At 51.0% G+C, this 13,256-nt stretch overlaps 2 protein-coding genes across 3 annotated transcripts in view; one reads left to right on the forward strand and one right to left on the reverse strand.

The window, feature by feature from the left end:
• Nucleotides 1-1,135: 1,135 nt before the first annotated feature.
• On the forward strand, nt 1,136-8,640 carry d2hgdh (D-2-hydroxyglutarate dehydrogenase; the record flags this gene model as incomplete). The annotated part of the gene is made up of 10 exons (XM_084451029.1): nt 1,136-1,275; nt 2,029-2,373; nt 2,467-2,524; nt 2,630-2,769; nt 3,415-3,608; nt 3,992-4,160; nt 4,628-4,771; nt 5,970-6,112; nt 7,035-7,200; nt 8,372-8,640. The coding sequence occupies exons 2-10, from the start codon at nt 2,031-2,033 to the stop codon at nt 8,638-8,640; spliced, it is 1,626 nt and encodes a 541-aa protein (XP_084307155.1). The 5' UTR covers nt 1,136-1,275; nt 2,029-2,030.
• Nucleotides 8,641-10,863: 2,223 nt separating this feature from the next.
• Nucleotides 10,864-13,256, reverse strand: part of acvr1l (activin A receptor, type 1 like) — a 9,381-nt gene continuing 6,988 nt past the window's right edge. For both annotated transcript variants that reach the window (XM_084451263.1, XM_084451264.1), the window contains exons 9-11: nt 13,211-13,256; nt 12,424-12,554; nt 10,864-12,240 (exon numbers count right to left, since the gene is read on the reverse strand). The exon at nt 13,211-13,256 is cut by the window's right edge and continues 152 nt beyond it. In XM_084451263.1, the coding sequence (XP_084307389.1) occupies nt 12,109-12,240; nt 12,424-12,554; nt 13,211-13,256 (309 nt within the window). In that variant the 3' untranslated portion in view covers nt 10,864-12,108. The remainder of the gene's footprint in view (nt 12,241-12,423; nt 12,555-13,210) is intronic.

Consider the following 13,256-nt stretch of genomic DNA (forward strand, 5'->3'; position numbering starts at 1 on the left):
CAACAACAGTATTAAAACATACCAAAAATTATCTTGTATTTGTATTTCTTGTATCCACACTGCTGTAGTTATGGAACCGTGTGCATATTTCTGCTGTCAGATTCTAGTGATCGACAACTAGCATTCTCTCTCCCACCATCTTTGTAGCTCTATAGCTCACTCACTCTGTCACTGTCACTCTGTCACTGTCACTCTGTCACTCTGTCACTCTGTCGGCCGGCCCGTGGGCGGGGGAGGGGAGAGACTGGCGCAACGTACACAAGTCTCATTAAGTTGTTTGACCAGGTTGTGTTGAACATGATACTTCTTACTGGAGCAAGAAATCACCTTATTTCTGTCTGTCCATCACTCTCTTCCTCTCTGTCCATCATTCTCTCTCTCTCTCTATCCACCTCTCTCTTCCTGTCTCTCCATCGCTCTCTCTCTCTCTCCTCCTCTCCATCGCTCTCTCTCTTCCTGTCTATCGATCACACTCTGTCTTCCTGTCTGTCCACCCCTCCCACTGTCTCTCCACCTCTCTCTCTTTTACTTTCTGTCCATCACTCTCCCTCATTCTCTCTCTCTCTCTCTCTCCATCCCCTCCTCTCTGATTCTCTACCATTTGTGGGTGACGGGGGACTGTCACTGATCATGTGAGTGTACATTTGTGTGGAGCCGTGTTTTATGTTAGGATATTTATGGTAATCAGACAGTAGACGAGTTCATGAATGGCTCCTGAACGTGCGTCATTATGTAAAACACGTTGGTCTGCATAGCATAGTGGTCACATGCACAAAAACACAATGGACCGGAACATAAACACACACGCGCATACGCGTCATTTGTATTGCCTTGGGAAGAGCGGCAGCGGCAGCGCGGTAAACGCTTCCGCCGCATGCCGCATCGCGAGTCCTCGAATCCGGTTGGCTCAAACTGAACTGACATCTGATTGGACGACTAGACTACATCCATGACATCTGATTGGACGACTAGACCACATGACTCCCACTCACTGAGCAGCTGCTGCTGTAAACAGTTGATCACAACACGTCTTGACTCCCTTAACTACCCTTGAACTTTCACACATTTGTGACAGTATGATATGAATAAAGACACTTGGACCTAACGACGTGGCTTGCCTGGTAATGGTGGATATTGTTGTGTTGCAAGCGGTTAGCACCCAAGCGTTAGCACGCTAAAGGCTAGCTAGCCCTGTTTTACAGCATGCCTAACGTTAGCTAGGTAGCTAGTTAGGCTAGCTGGGTTTTGTGAACTGCCTGAACATCGTTACGTTAGGTGAGTGAGATAGTTAGCCATACATATATTTAGAATGAACGCTAAAGCAAAAAAAAACAGCCCAACACAGCTGAGTTAGCCAACACTAGTGCTAACCGGTTTGGCTAACGCTATCGTGCAAGCTTTACACTTAAAGGTACCCAATGTAGTTTTTGACCACTAGTTTGCGCTCTAGATCAAATTTGAGAAGGTGGTCCCCGAAAATCGCGTACTACGTCATTGCGTCAATACGCGGAGCACATAATAGTGACGTTTCACACATTTTTGTTGTTTTCAAAACATTAGCTAAATATCATTTTGCGAAGAAATTAAAAGGTAGGAAAGACATTCAAGTGATTCAACATGTTTATTAGACTACAAGGAACCATAAAATCGAGGAATTTCGAAAATAAACAAAGAACGGATTGTTTTGATTCACGTTTCGTTGGGTACCTTTAATAATAAGGCAGTCTATCCTTACGGCGCCCTATCTAACGCCTCACAATCACGGCTGCTGTAACGCGCCCGTTATTTTTACGGCACTGAATCTTGTTTTGGGAAGTTCTGCTTTCAAAAGCTAACCAACTCTAACCCTATCCCCAACCCTAAAGCCTAACCTTAACCCAATTACAAGGTGTTTATGGCTGAAATGCTTGAAAACGTTAGTTGTGTCCGCCGTAAAAATAGTCACAGTTTAAATACGGGACGAAATTACATGTCTCGTAACACATTGCAGTGATACGCAGATTATAACCCAGGGCATTCCTTCTTCAGCCATGGCAGGAGTCTTCCACAGACGGATGGGTCTTAGGACAGCCCTCAGGTGTCTGAACCTCTACAGCACTCTCTCACCTCCAGCCACGGCCAGAACTTTAGCCCCAGGCTCCAGCGGCCCACTCCTCCCACCCAGGCCAGGATGGTGCTCTGCCTGGCCCCGGGGGCTCCACTCCGGGGCGGACAGAGCCCAGCCTTCCCCGGGAGCAGCCCCAGAGAGGCTGCCGTTCTCCAGGGTGACTCCGGAGGATCTGGCCTTCTTCAGGGAGACGGTACCGGGCAGGACTGTCACCGACCCAGACCTGCTGGAGGCCAGCAACGTCGACTGGCTCAAGTCAGTGAGAGGTGATAGAAAAGTCCAAACTCATTCCTTTTCGGCAGTTTGATCACATTGATTGATTGATTGACAGACCTGTCTCCCACCTCTGTCTCCTGTAGGTCACAGTGAAGTGCTGTTGAGGCCTCAAACCACGCAGGAAGTTTCTCAGATCCTCAGGTAAAGGAACACACACACACAGCTCGATCCAGTACTAATGCATTTGTGTTGAGGTAACTATAATATTGTGACTATGTGTAACTCCCCCACCACCTCCTCCTGTAGGCACTGTAACAGTCGTAACCTGGCAGTCAACCCTCAGGGGGGCAACACGGGGCTGGTGGGGGGCAGCGTGCCCGTGTACGACGAGATCATCCTCTCCACGGCGCTCATGAACAACGTGCTGAGCTTCGACGCCGTCTCTGGTGCGTCTGATCAGTGATCAGTCTTAAACATCCTTCCCAGTTGAGCCAGACTTGTGACCGCTCTGTGTCTGTGTGTCTGTCTGTCTGTCTCTCTCTCTCTCTCTCTCTCTCTGTGTGCCTGTCTCTGTCTGTATTTCTGTCTGTCTGTCTGTCTGTCTGTGTCTCTGTGTCTCTGTATCTCTGTATCTCTGTTCCTGTCTCTCCCTGTCTGTCTCTCTGTGTCTCTGTTCCTGTCACTCCCTGCTCCCTGTCTGTCTCTCTGTCTCTCTGTGTCTCTGTATCTCTGTTCCTGTCTCTCCCTGTCTGTCTCTCTGTGTCTCTGTATCTCTGTGCCTGTCTGTCTGTGGCTATCGCTCTGTCTCTCTTACTCTTTTTCTCCCTGTCTGTCTGTGGCTGTCTTTCTGTCTCTCTCACTCTTTCTCCTTGTCTGTCTGCCTGTCTTTCTGTCTGTCTGTGGCCGTCTGTTTGTCTGTGCCTGTCTGTCTGTCTGTCTGTGGCTGTCTGCCTGTCTGTGGCTGTCTGTCTGTGTTTGTCTGTCTGTCTGTCTGTGTGTGTGTGTGTCTGTGGGCCAGGTATCCTGACGTGTCTGTGTGTGTGTGTGTGTGTGTGTCTGTGTGTCTGTGTGTCTGTGTGTCTGTGGGCCAGGTATCCTGACGTGCCAGGCTGGCTGTGTGCTGGAGAGCCTGTCTCTGTATCTGGAGGAGCAGGACCACATCATGCCGCTGGACCTGGGGGCCAAGGGCAGCTGCCACATCGGGGGCAACGTGGCCACCAACGCCGGGGGGCTGCGACTCCTCCGGTACGGCTCCCTGCGAGGGACAGTCCTGGGTCTGGAGGTGGTGAGTGGAAGACGGGGGAGAGGAGGATCACACGGAGAGGGAGGGAGGATGGGAGAGAGGGAGGGAGGGAGGAAGAGAGAGGGAGGGAAGGAGGATGGGAGAGAGAGAGGGAGGGAGGGAGGAAGAGAGAGGGAGGGAAGGAGGATGGGAGAGAGAGAGGGAGGGAGGGAAGAAGAGAGAGGGAGGGAAGGAGAAAGGATGAGGGAGAAAAAGGGAGGGAGAGAACGTGAAGGTATTTGATTGTGTGTGTGTGTATGTGGTGTATGTGCGTGTGTGTGTGCATGGGTGTGTCTGTGTGTGCATGCGTGTGTCTGTGTGTGCATGCGTGTGTCTGTGTGTGTGTGTGCGTGTGTGTGTGTGTGCGTTGGTGTGTGTGTGTGCAGGTTCTGGCAGATGGCCGCGTGCTGGACTGCTTGGCCACGCTGAGGAAGGACAACACAGGATATGACCTCAAGCAGCTGTTCATCGGCTCCGAGGGCACGCTGGGGGTCATCACCTCCGTGTCCATCCTGTGTCCACGGAAACCCAACGCTGTCAACGTGGCCTTCCTCGGTATGTCAGCCGTGACCTCTGACCTCAGCATCAACCCTGGGGGCTCCATGTCATAGAGATTAAAACTATTTGTTAAAACTAGTTGGTGGGATGAATGCATCACTCTGACATCGGCTTATTTGCCATCTTCCCCAGAGTCAGATAAGAAGATACACACCCTTCTCTTCTCTGTACGAGCAGTAGAAAGCATTGAGACCCGTTAGAGCCGTAAGTCTAGAGGCTAACTGGTCCCAATCCACTTCCAGTGATTACAGCTAAGCTAGGCTAACGGGCCTCAATGCTTCCTATAGCACGCACAGAGGAGGGTGTTCCTTTAATGTTGTCATACATGATCCATTCAGCATGAGAGGCTGGTGGGGAGCAGGTGTCACCTGACAGGCTGTGACGTGCGTGTGTGTGTGTGTGTGTGTGTGTGTGTGTGTGTGTGTGTGTGTGTGTGTGTGTACGTACGTACGTACGTACACCAGGCTGTGAGAGTTTCGAGCAGCTGCTCCAGACCTTCCAGCTCTGCAAGGGCATGCTGGGAGAAATCCTGTCTGCCTACGAGTTCCTGGACAGAGACTGCATGAGACTGCTAAACACACACCTGAAACTAGCCAACCCCATCTCAGGTACACACACACACACACACCTGAAACTAGCCAACCCCATCTCAGGTACACACACACACGGAAGACTAATGCATGCATACATTAATAGCAGGCTGGATTACTGTAACACTCGTCTACTGTATCTGGTCTACCAAAGAAAGCTAATACTTAAAGGAGTAGTAAAGGGAAAAATCATGTTTAGCCCTGTTTTAAGGTTACTTATGATCATATACAATGGTTCAGATCAAAACGTTGACAAAACTAGCACTTTTGAGAAAGTCTGATAATTGCTCTACCACCGTTTTGGTCATACAATGGATGTGGGTGGGCTATGCAACGCTATGTCCAGCCCCCCCAAAGATGGTCTTCAGGTTCAAGCCCCACCCAGACAGGACATGGCCAGACTGTACACTGTAAAGATTAAAACAAAAAAGGATTGCAATATTTCACTCTGCGTAATGGATCTAGAATACATGAAAGTTTCACTTTTTGAATAAAATTAGAGAAAATAATGAACTTTTTCACAATATTCACATTTTTTGGGATGCACCTGTAGATTTGTAAGATCATTTTATTAGTTTACAAAGCACTCCATAGTCATGCACCTGAATACATGTCAGGCATGCTTTTATGATATATACCAAATAATGTAGGTCCCTGAGATCCTCTGGCACTGAAGTATTAACGGTTCCTAGAGCCAGGACCATGAGACATGGGGAGGCAGCCTCTGGAATACCCTGCCAGAAGAATGGCTGAAACTGGGGGAACTTTAAGTGACATTTTCAGACATACTTTTAAATCTCGCTTTTATCTTGTACTGTAGCTTCACCTGTGCTATAATTGAATCTTCTCAATTTTATTTTTTTATTCTCATTTTTAATGTTTTACTGTTTCTTATTCTCTTTTACCATATATTATCCCTCCTGTTTTATTTTCTTATTTTTTGTATCATTTACTTATATGTTTTTTTTAATCATTTCTTATTCTGTAAAGCACTGTGTGCTACATTTGCTTGTATGAACATGTACTATAAATAGAATTGACTTTGACACACTCACACACGCACACATACTGTACAATACACACACACACACACACACACACACACACACACACACACCTAGACACAGACAGACAGACACACACACACACACACACACACACACACACACACAGAGCCCTGGTATAACATCTGTTTTCTGGTCTACCTGTCCTGCAGATTGTCCGTTCTACATCGTCATAGAAACATCTGGGTCTAACCCCGCCCACGATGAAGAGAAGTTACACAACTTCCTGGAGGAGGCGATGACATCATCACTGGTTACCGACGGGACCGTGGCAACAGAGGAGGCCAAAATAAAGGTGACTCTTTCTCTCTGCTGATCGGTCTGTCAGGTTGCTGTATCTAACATCAACACGTCTTTATAGTGGTACTCACCACCAGTCTGTCTCTGTCTCTCTGTCCCTCCAGTCCAATGGCCTTTATTGTTACAAAAGAACATAATGTTCATAACTTAATGTTCAGCAACAGTGGGGTTACAGAAATAATTCTATATACACAAACACTCTAATACACAAACATTATATACATATTTATATTACATATAAACATATACATGCAGATATACAGTACAGCTGCAGTCTGCACCTACACGTGAAATCATTCACACAATATATACAGATAGACAGATTCAGTAGTGAATGTTTAGGAAGTACATATTATTCACTTCATATGCATTCAATATCCAGAGACCCTGCATTCTAAAGTAACTTGCATACAATACATTACGATATAACTATAAATGTGATTTAACAAAATTCGCTGTAAAATTAATCAATACAAGCAATGAGCTAATTATTTAGGTTGGTGTATTATTAGTTGTTCTCAAGTTGTGACATTTTTAGTTCAAATGTAGCAGCAGTTAATGTTAAATGTTAAATGGACGGCACTTATATAGCGCTTTTCCACCTTAGCAGCACTCAAAGCGCTTTACAATGGCCTCTCATTCACCCGTTCACACACACATTCTCACACCAATGGTGGTAGCTGCCATGCAAGGTGCTAACCTGCTCATTGGAAGCAATTTGGGGTTAGGTGTCTTGCTCAAGGACACTTCGACATGTGGACAGTCGGAGCTGGGATTCGAACCACTGACCCTTCGATCACTGAACGACCCGCTCTACCAACTGAGCTACAGCCGCCCAAATGTTAATGTTAATGTTAATGCACGTTTTGGCGTTTCACCTGATGGGTCAGGCGTCTTTTCAACTCTCTGTCTCTCAGGCCCTGTGGTCGATGCGTGAGAGAATCACTGAGGCTCTGACTCACGACGGGTTCACCTACAAATACGACGTCTCCCTCCCCGTGGAGCGCCTCTACCAGCTGGTGCTGGACATGAGACGGCGCCTGGGGGGCCGGGCCAGGAGCGTGGTGGGGTACGGACACGTGGGTAAGACTGAGGGGGAGGAGCCAGGAGCGTGGTGGGGTACGGACACGTGGGTAAGACTAAGGGGGAGGAGCCAGGAGCGTGGTGGGGTACGGACACGTGGGTAAGACTAAGGGGGAGGAGCCAGGAGCGTGGTGGGGTACGGACACGTGGGTAAGACTGAGGGGGAGGAGCCAGGAGCGTGGTGGGGTACGGACACGTGGGTAAGACTGAGGGGGAGGAGCCAGGAGCGTGGTGGGGTACAGACACGTGGGTAAGACTGAGGGGGAGGAGCCAGGAGCGTGGTGGGGTACGGACACGTGGGTAAGACTGGGGGGGAGGAGCCAGGAGCGTGGTGGGGTACGGACACGTGGGTAAGACTGGGGGGGAGGAGTCAGGAGCGTGGTGGGGTACGGACACGTGGGTAAGACTGAGGGGGAGGAGTCAGGAGCGTGGTGGGGTACGGACACGTTGGTAAGACTGAGGGGGAGGAGCCAGGAGCGTGGTGGGGTACGGACACGTGGGTAAGACTGAGGGGGAGGAGCCAGGAGCGTGGTGGGGTACGGACACGTGGGTAAGACTGAGGGGGAGGAGCCAGGAGCGTGGTGGGGTACGGACACGTGGGTAAGACTGAGGGGGGCGCTGCGCTGGGTTCATGCCTAGATGTGTGTGTGTGTGTTCATGCCTAGGTGTGTGTGTGTGTGTGTGTGTGTGTGCTTGCGTTTATGCCTAGGTGTATGTGTGTGTGTGTTCATGCCTAGGTGTGTGTGTGTGTGTGTGTGTGCGTTCATGCCTAGGTGTGTGTGTTCATGCCTAGGTGTGTGTGCGTGTGTGTTCATGCCTAGGTGTGTGTGTGTGCGTTCATGCCTAGGTGTATGTGTGTGTGTGTTCATGCCTAGGTGTGTGTGTGTGCGTTCATGCCTAGGTGTGTGTGTTTGTGTGTCTGTGTGTGTGCGCGTTCATGCCTAGGTGTGTGTTCATGCCTAGGTGTGTGTGTGCGTGTTCATGCCTAGGTGTGTGTGTGCGTGTTCATGCCTAGGTGTGTGTGTGCGTGTTCATGCCTAGGTGTGTGTGTGTGTGTGTTCATGCCTAGGTGTGTGTGTGTGTGTTCATGCCTAGATGTGTGTGTGTGTGTGTTCATGCCTAGATGTGTGTGTGTTCATGCCTAGGTGTGTGTGTGTGTGTTTCTCTCCAGGTGACGGGAATCTCCACCTGAACATCACCTCGCCGTCCCGAGACCCCGCCCTCCTGGCGGCCATCGAGCCCTTCGTGTACGAGTGGACGGCGGGTTGCCGTGGCAGCGTGAGCGCGGAGCACGGCCTGGGACTGAAGAAGAGGAACTACATCCACTACAGCAAACCCCGCCAGGCGGTGGCGCTCATGAGCAACATCAAGACCCTGCTGGACCCCAGGGGCATCCTCAACCCCTACAAGACCCTGCCTGACCACCTCCACTCACCCTGACTGACCCCTGACCCTGCCCGATCACCTCCACTCACCCTGACCCTAGCACTGACCCCTGACCCTGCCGGATCACCTCCACTCACCCTGACCCTAGCACTGACCCCTGACTGACCCCTGACCCTGCCTGATCACCTCCACTCACCCTGACCCTAGCACTGACCCCTGACTGACCCCTGACCCTGCCTGACCACCTCCACTCACCCTGACCCTAGCACTGACCCCTGACCCTGCCTGATCACCTCCACTCACCCTGACCCCTGACTGACCCCTGACTGACCCCTGACTGACCCCTGGCTGACCCTGGAGCTGCCTCAGACGGTTCAGAAGATGGGGAATGGATCCTGAACACACGTCGTGATGTAAAACATTTTGGGCAGCAGAGCACAGTGGTCACATGAACAAAATACTGAACATGAACACACACACGCACACCCTACTGCTCCTCCCCCTCTGGAAGAGTGGCAGCGTGGCGTCGGACACCTGGCGTTTGACCCTTGAACTTTTACACGTTTCTCACGACATCGTGATATGAATAAAGACACATGTTCAGCATTTTAATAATGATATGACTAATGGGCCGCCAGCCTGCTCAAGACAGAAACGAGATCTGAGAGATATAATTACCCAACCCTAACCCCGGATAAATGAAGATGAAATGGATTGAGTTGGAGTTTAATCTTTAATCAATAATGCTCCAGGGATTATTAAAGTTGATTGTATCTCATCTTAAATCGTCTATTTTGAGGGTGTGAAGGACTAAAACTTCATGTTCCTGTGCTCTCGTCCCACAAGGACAGCAGAAAACTCTTTCTCCTCACCAGCCCCTACCCCCCCTTCTACCCCCCCTTCTACCCCTCCTTCAACCCCCCCTTCAACTCCCCCTTCAACCCCTCCTTCTACCCCCCCTTCAACTCCTCCTTCTACCCCTCCTTCAACTCCCCCTTCTACCCCTCCTTCTACCCCTCCTTCTACCCCCCCTACTACCCCTCCTTCTACCCCCCCTTCAACCCTAACCCTGTATTTTAGACACCCATCTTCCATATCTAGCTTTCATCCCAAGCACTTTTACAGGATTGATACAATCCTGCTGTATCCTGGCTGTAGTGTGTGATTGAGTGTTTACAGTGTGGGAAACTTGGTGAAATAAACAAAGAAAAACACTTGGAAGCCAGACGAACCCCAAACGCATCCTCCAACCCCTCCAGGACCGCGGAGCTCTCCTGCCCTGTAGAGATCGCCCTGGTCTGCTAGTCTGGAAAGAGATCGCCCTGGGCTGCTAGTCTGGAGAGAGATCGCCCTGGGCTGCTAGTCTGGAAAGAGATCGCCCTGGGCTGCTAGTCTGGAAAGAGATCTCCCTGGGCTGCTAGTCTGGAAAGAGATCGCCCTGGGCTGCTAGTCTGGAGAGAGAACGCCCTGGGCTGCTAGTCTGGAGAGAGATCGCCCTGGGCTGCTAGTCTGGAGAGAGATCTCCCTGGGCTGCTAGTCTGGAAAGAGATCGCCCTGGGCTGCTAGTCTGGAAAGAGATCTCTCTGGGCTGCTAGTCTGGAGAGAGATCGCCCTGGGCTGCTAGTCTGGAGTTGGCACGTTCTGAGCAGCTGGGAGCTCGGCGCCGTCTAGCGACACAGCTGGTTGCTGGACAGACTGACCTGACTAACCTGCACCTCCAGGACATAGCCTGGCCCACCTCACCTGCACCTCCAGGACGTAACCTGGCCCACCTCACCTGCACCTCCAGGACGTAGCCTGGCCCACCTCACCTGCACCTCCAGGATGTAGCCTTGTCCACCTCAGCTGCACCTCCAGGACGTGGCCTGGCCCACCTCACCTGCACCTCCAGGACGTGGCCTGGCCCACCTCCAGGACCTAGCCTGGCCCACCTCACCTGCACCTCCAGGACGTGGCCTGACCCACCTCACCTGCACCTCCAGGACGTAGCCTGGCCCACCTCACATGCACCTCCAGGACGTAGCCTGGCCCACCTCACCTGCACCTCCAGGACGTAGCCTGGCCCACCTCACCTGCACCTCCAGGACGTAGCCTGGCCCACCTCACCTGCACCTCCAGGACGTAGCCTGGCCCACCTCAGACTACACGTGTGCGCTAGCATAGTTAGATTCACACCCACTTGTACATTTTATCCATGGTTTGTAATCTGTTTTATGTAATTATCTGAACAGGAGAAACAAGAATAAAATCATTATTTTTGATAACAGTGCAGTGAATGTTTTATTACATGTAAAAAAGCAACAATATTTTTCCTAACAAAATCAGCCTCTTCAGCGAACGAACACGTCGGGACCCCGGAGATCCCGTTCTGTGTAAATCATGAATAAAATACACGTTTCCTTAACACACAGACCCTCCTGTACTTAAAAACCAAAAATCAAGCCTTTGAAGGTACTACCAGTCTTTAGTTTAGTGTTCTTATGCTTACCAGTAGCGGTTATAAAGACGGGGCACAAACGTGGAGGTAACTTCCTTTTCACTTAGAGTTCAACATACATATGAGCCGTGTTCGGAATCGCTCCCTCGTTCCATCACTCCCTATTCCCTATATAGGGGTCACCATGTAGTGAACTACCTAGGGAACGGAGAAAATGTAGGGTACATGCACTGTTCCCTGCAAATCAAGGTGAATTGTGGGTAATAAATAGTGGACTATATAGGGAACTTAAATTCCGCGGAGAATTCGGACACTACAAACAAAATGGCTGACGCCCTATATAGTGCACTATATAGTGAATAGGGAGCGATTACGAACACAGCTATGGTGTCCTAGCAACCCTGATACCACCGGTAGAACACCGACATCTACAGTCAGAATCACAGCAGCCTGCAGCCTCACACCCCCAGACAGGAGAAGCTCCTTATGCATAAATATTCACTAGGAAGTTCAAAACAAGTTTCCTTTGTTTCTATTGGCTCTGATCCTCTGCCTTGAACATGTAGCTAAAGGTGTGTGTGTGTGTGTGTGTGTGTGTGTGATGTGTGTGTGAAGACAGAAAGGTTGGCTGGCTCCGATGCAACACGCCTTGATTGTCTGTGAGGGGAACGCAAAAACTACGACGGACTGGGGATTGTGGAGGCGTGTGGTTGATCGTTGGTGCGCGTGTGTGTGTGTGTGTGTGTGTGTGTGTGTGTGTGAAACCAGAGCGGTCCTCGCGGGGTACTGAAGCGGGATGAGGACAGGGTCCGGTACGCCACTAATTCAGACGGTCTACAGTGACACAGTCCAGCACGGGTGACCGTGACACGCCGACCGGGCCAGTGTCCTACAGCAGCAGCAGCTCCAGATCCATCCAGAACCACCGACCCACGACCCGGGCCAGAACAGAGAGAGAGAGAGAGAGAGGGAGAGAGAGAGAGAGGGGCTTGCTTTCGCCATGTAAAGACGTTTCCCATGCCAATAAAGCCCCTTTAAACTGAATTGAATTGAGAGGGAGGGAGGGAGGGGGGGAGGTCCATCTCTTAGGACTCCTTGCTCTTCTCCAGAGAGCTGTGGATCTTGTCCAGAGTCTTCTTGATGCGCAGCGCCGTGAGGCGGGCAGACGGGTTCTGGTACCAGCACTCCTTCATCAGCTTGACCAGCGCAGACAGCGTCTAGAGGAGAGAGAGAGAGGGAGGTATTTAGAAAGACACCTCCACAGCAGAGAGAGTGAGACGCTCTGAAAGACGCCCGCGATTCGGGGACAAAACGGAGAGACGGAACGGCGAGTTGGGCCCGGTTCCATTCCTGCCGCGCGGCCCCCTTCCCTCCTCTGTGCGAGGGAGCGGTGGACGTACGGGGTCTGAGAACCAGCGGTTGGGGACGAACGGCCTCTGCTGCTCCACGCACACCACCTTCCTCATGTCCTCGAAGCTGGGGTCGTTGGGCACCTGGTCGTAGAACGGAGGCTTGTACTCCTCCACGATACCTGGCGGAGGGAGCGGGGTCAGAGGTCAAATCGTTTGCGGAAAAGTGCCAGGCGAGCTGTTTAGAAACGGACTGCGCTTTCCCTACGTTCCCTCTGCTCTGACCGCTCACCGTGGCTGACCTCCCACCTCTGACCTCTCATCAGCTGGAACCCTATGCTCCTTCAAGGTCCCTCAAGTCCTCTGATCAGCTTCTCCTGGTTGTCCCCAAATCCAGGCTGAAGCTCAGGGGGGATCGGGCTTTCGCAGTGGCCGCCCCTAAGCTCTGGAACGAGCTACTCCTGCATGTTAGACAGGCCCCCACTCTGCAGGTGTTTAAATCACGCCTCAAAACACACTTATATTCTTTGGCGTTTTCCTGACATGGCCTAAGAGACTTGTCCTTTTTCATGTGACATACTGCGTATGTTTTACTATGTGCTCTTTGTGTGTTATTGTTGTTTGACTTGTACAGCACTTTGGTCAACTTTGTTGTTTTTAAATGTGCTCTATAAATAAAATGGTATGGTATGGTATCAGGCTGTATGTGTAGAGACCACAGCGCTACCCTACGGAGACGTCGTGCTGCCCTCACCGTTGCTGTAGGTGCGTCTGGCTGACCTCCCACCTCTGACCTCTCATCAGGCTGTATGTGTTGAGACCACAGCGCTGCCCTCACCGTTGCTGTAGGTGCGTCTGGCGACCTCCCACAGCACCAGGCCGAA

The sequence above is a fragment of the Borostomias antarcticus genome, assembly GCF_949987555.1.
Source record: "Borostomias antarcticus genome assembly, chromosome: 16".
Lineage (NCBI taxonomy): Eukaryota > Metazoa > Chordata > Actinopteri > Stomiiformes > Stomiidae > Borostomias > Borostomias antarcticus.